Here is a 4,606-nt window from a genome sequence, read left to right on the forward strand (position 1 = left end):
GGGGGGGGGGGGTAATTTTGTTGGGTGAGGGAATAAGATACCATGTTTGGACGATTTTACCCTTGAAACCAAATGAGTTGTTTGATGCCTGGAATAAGGATAATAATTTTGAAATAAATTTATGATTAACTTTATGTCGTGTTTTGTTTGAGGTGTTAGCTAATTCAAGATTAATTTATCTTGCTATTTGATAAAATAATGTGATTACTATTTCATATCGACATATTCTACGCTTGAAATATCCTTATTTATTCCATTTCACATGCCAGGGGACCCTAAAAAGGATTCATGGCTTGTTTTAGAAATTCACATAATACTTTTTTATGATTACAATGAAAAAAAAAATTCACATAAATTCAAACAGTGCTATAAATGATAGGGGTAATTTTGGAAATAAAATATGGGGGTACTTTGGGAATTGAAAATGTGGCCGACATATATTTATGATTGGTACGTTGGCAGCCACTAGAAGTGAGCTGTACGAATAATTACTATGTATCCGTTTTCCACTTGCATTACATAAAATACAAAAAGACGTTTTGGTCCCTATGCAAAAATTCCTTTGAAATTGCCTTTTTTTTTTTGTGCAATATTAAAATAATTAGATTCCCTCTTAGATATTTTAAAGTTTTCTATAAGATACAAACAGAAAAATAAAATAAAGCTTACCTTATTCTCTTTTTTCGAACTGCTTTGATATGTTTTTACTCGAGCAAAGGGTCTATTGGAAATAGTTCCTCGATCTTCTAGAGTAGGGTAGGAGTTTAACAAAGAAAGACTTTTGACACGTAATTTCCATTGGAAGTCTCCTTTGGACGAGCAAATTTCCAACAAAATGTCTATCGAAAATTCATGTTTTTTTAGTAGTGTTCGTAAAGTCCAAGTTAATCAAACAACACCATATAAATTGAAACGGAAGGGGTAGTATAGAAAGTTTATTATTCCCAAGAAGTGAAAAACCAGAGGTGATTATGAATGTTTATTTTGAGCTACTCATAAGAGTTGCTCTATCGAAAACAACCTCTACCACTATCCTTCTCAAGGCTCAGACCCGACTTATGAGATTACACTGGATATGTTGTTGTTGCTGTTATATGCTCGGAAGAGTATTAACGGAATACGTTTTGCAGGATTATGTAGAGGAAGAATTGGAATGGCTTTCAAATAAAGATGCATTTCCAGCAGTAGAATTTGACATATTCTCTGATCATGTCCCTAATGTCATATTTGATCACCACAGCCCAAATTCAGTACTGGAAAACAGCAGCAGCAACAACAACAACAACAACAATTGCAACGTAAATGTTAAGAAAAACGCGTTTACAAGCCACACCTCTAGCCTCCTACAAGTCCCCATTAACCACCCCGTTGGTGCACGGAGCAAGAGAAGGCGAAGAATCGCCTTGCAATGTGACAACTCATGTGTATGGGGTAACCAAGTGAAATTCAACAACACTAGTACTAAGCAAGGACTAACATTGCTCAAAATATCAATGACTAAAGCTAAAAGAGGTACTAGCATTGGTAGGAGGTGTCAGCATTGTGGGGTCGATAAGACCCCACAATGGCGTGCAGGTCCTACAGGACCTAAAACGTTGTGCAACGCTTGTGGGGTCCGGTATAAGTCTGGAAGGTTGTTCCCTGAGTATCGCCCCGCGAATAGCCCTACTTTTTCAGTTGATTTACATTCAAGTTCTCATAGGAAAGTTTTGGAGATGAGAAAGCAGAGGATTTAAAATCAAGTATATAGGGCAGGGTTAATTAGTAGTGAGTCTATAGTTTTTAAATTTTTAGCACAATTAGTATGGAGTCTAGGTTTATTTTAGGTTTACTAAAACCATATTATTTGTATTGATTTCCATTAAAATCTACTAGGGTATTTACAAGTTAACTTGGTTTGTTCATGGTATATTTCATTTATTCTTTTCAACCAATAAGATGTATTGTTAGTTACGGGCGGAGATAGATCGAGGGGCGAATACTACACTATGTACTAAATGAAAGAACCCTTTTGATGAAAATTCTGTCTCCGCCACTAACTACTTGTTGCTTTAAGAGGTGGAGGGTTATCTTTACTTTTTTGGTCTAGAGTGTCTACATGATATTTTTCTTGTTGAAGTTTGAACTATGTATATATAAGAGCAACCTCAACCTCAGTGTGGCTTAGTGGTTAAAAAAGTGAGTGCAAATTTCGAATACCAGTGCTCAAATCATAGGGTAGGACGGAGAATATTAGGTGATTTTACCCCATATACATGAGCGTTTGCTAGCAAAGTTATCTACTACCTGCGTAGGTGAGAAGTAGTAAGTATATGCTGAAATAGTCAAGATATTCGCAAGTAACTTAAAGACTTATCTACTCATAAACATCAAAACTAGTTTGATATGTGCTTAGTGAAATAGTCAAGGTACGCGCAAGAAAAGAAAGCAAATACTACTAACAAACAACTTCATTACTTGACTTTTTCTGGTCACTACTTACATCTAAACTGTGTGTCTAGTTCAAACAACATATCGATAAGTCACATAACGGCCTGCAGTTTCACTTGGTCTGATAATTTTCACGATTTGGCCACGTTTTAGCCCATAATATCTAGCAATTGGATCGTTGAACTGAATTCGAGGAAGCTGTTTCAACAACAGAAAATACTCGATTAGATAGAAAACTGATGAGAATAATCAACTAGTATCTAACAAAACGATTAGTCAAAACTCAAAAGCTATGTTGATCTACCATCGAGTATGTCAGATCCTCCAAAAGTTATGCATTTTGCAGGATCCAACAAGGGTTCCAAGCAACATAGGTCAACATCGTTTAGCAAGTGCAAATAATGCAAACTAAGACGAACCTGTGATTCTTTCACTGTATATCGTTCCAACAAACTTTTCTTTTCTGCATTAGCAAGTGGCTGATGCTCAGGAACTATAGCATGATCTTTAACGTTTACCACCAACTCTGCTTCCTGACATATCAAACACGTAACTGCTTATTTATAAAATCAGTTTCAACTATTTATAATCAGCTAAAGTCCGTTTATCAAAATGTAAATGGTACTCTGATTTTGGTTGTCCTACTACTTGACTAGTAGCTAGACCACAATAACAAAAGTACCAAAAAGATGAAAGGTCAAAAACCCACCTAAAATATCACGATTTTTTTGAGTTTCTTACTTGAATTATCAAGTGTGCAAGTTTCCTAGCTACCTAAACTATCACCAACTATTTATCAAAACACACCTTAACTATCAATCTCGTACCTAAATTATCAGGTGCGAGTTCCCTAGATACCAGAACTCAAAACACACCTCAACTATCAATTTCATAGGTGTGAGAGTTTCCTAGCCACCTGAACTATCACCAGCTATTTATCAAAATACGCCTCAATTATCAATTGTTCCCTTTTCCTATCTGAACGTGCGTTCATTCAAGTAAAGTAAGTACAAACAATTAGCAAAAATAGTAGAGTAGTCACCTGGAAGACCTCCAAGTGTAACATTGTAGATACTTCACTTATGAATTGAAGAGATTTGGGTGTCAGTTTTTGTTGTACAACAAAAATTGCTTGGGAGATCTCTTCTTGTCTCAGACGTTCTGCATAAGGTCTCATTTCCTTAACACCAACCTTTGCCCCTTCAGGAAAGAACACATATATCTGCAATCAATAAACTACGGAGCTTCATTGTTTATCTGATTTTGACTTGACACGACGTTTAGGAAAACAAAATGTACCAGAACATTCTTTAATCTTGTGGTTTTAAACATATCGAAACAGGAAAGAGACATTCTTTTTTAAAAGGATTTAAGAACGCGTACCTTCTTCTCATCATTGTTGCGTTTGGCTTTGAGAATTTCAAGGTCTTGTCTCTTCATGTGTACGCCATACTTCTGAAGGAATTCTTGTTTTGACATTTTAATCTCAAATTCTTCAACAAGATAGCCCCTATCATTCAACATTTCCATCATTGTCTTACGAACTTTGTAAAGTCTTGTGAGCTCGTCTTCTGATAGAGTACTCATCTTGGCGTCCTACTAAATTCAAAAAGTGATATTCGTTAAAGCAAATAAGAATAGCAATGAACACATGATTAGACACGATTGAATCTAAGTACCTTCTATCTTCCACCAGTAACACGTAACATTAATGTCCACTCGCAAAACAATATTTAAGCCTAAAACTATTGATTTTTGTTTTTTGGTAATTTTACAATTACAATATTCATTATCAAACTCAACTCCATACTCCAATTAGATAAGCTAAAAGTTTAATCAATATGTACTTCAACAAAATTCAGTTTTAAAAAAAAAAACTGCTTAGAAACAATATAATATAAATATACACATCAACCTATAACAATCAATACATATAACCATGATGCAAATTCAGTAACAATTGTGTTTACAACAACAACAACAATATACGTACATTTACCTCCAAGATATCGAGAAATTGTTTACAATAGATCCTCGACTCAAGTAAAACATAGACAATAACAATTGTATTTACAACAACAAAAACAACAAACCTAGAAATTCCACGGGTGAGGTGAGGTCCGAAGAGGGTAAAGTATATGCAGACCTAATAACCCTAACTCGTAGAGATAGAAAG

The 4,606-nt window shown here is 35.0% G+C and overlaps 2 protein-coding genes across 2 annotated transcripts in view; one reads left to right on the top strand and one right to left on the bottom strand.

Moving 5' to 3' along the window:
* The window catches only part of LOC102583106 (GATA transcription factor 1-like), a 2,742-nt gene extending 661 nt beyond the window's left edge, over positions 1-2,081 (top strand). The window contains exon 2 of the mRNA XM_006355679.2: positions 1,131-2,081. Coding sequence (XP_006355741.1) covers positions 1,131-1,736 — 606 coding nt within the window. The 3' untranslated portion in view covers positions 1,737-2,081. The remainder of the gene's footprint in view (positions 1-1,130) is intronic.
* A 421-nt stretch (positions 2,082-2,502) lies between these two features.
* LOC102590023 (DNA-directed RNA polymerases II and IV subunit 5A-like) lies at positions 2,503-4,017 on the bottom strand. Its single transcript, XM_006355696.1, has 4 exons — positions 3,814-4,017; positions 3,473-3,652; positions 2,850-2,963; positions 2,503-2,628 (listed from the first exon to the last, which is right to left on the bottom strand). Exons 1-4 carry the CDS (start codon positions 4,015-4,017, stop codon positions 2,503-2,505), a joined length of 624 nt encoding a protein of 207 aa, XP_006355758.1.
* Positions 4,018-4,606: the final 589 nt, after the last annotated feature.

This window comes from Solanum tuberosum, unplaced genomic scaffold, assembly GCF_000226075.1.
Source record: "Solanum tuberosum cultivar DM 1-3 516 R44 unplaced genomic scaffold, SolTub_3.0 scf00202, whole genome shotgun sequence".
NCBI classification, from domain to species: domain Eukaryota; kingdom Viridiplantae; phylum Streptophyta; class Magnoliopsida; order Solanales; family Solanaceae; genus Solanum; species Solanum tuberosum.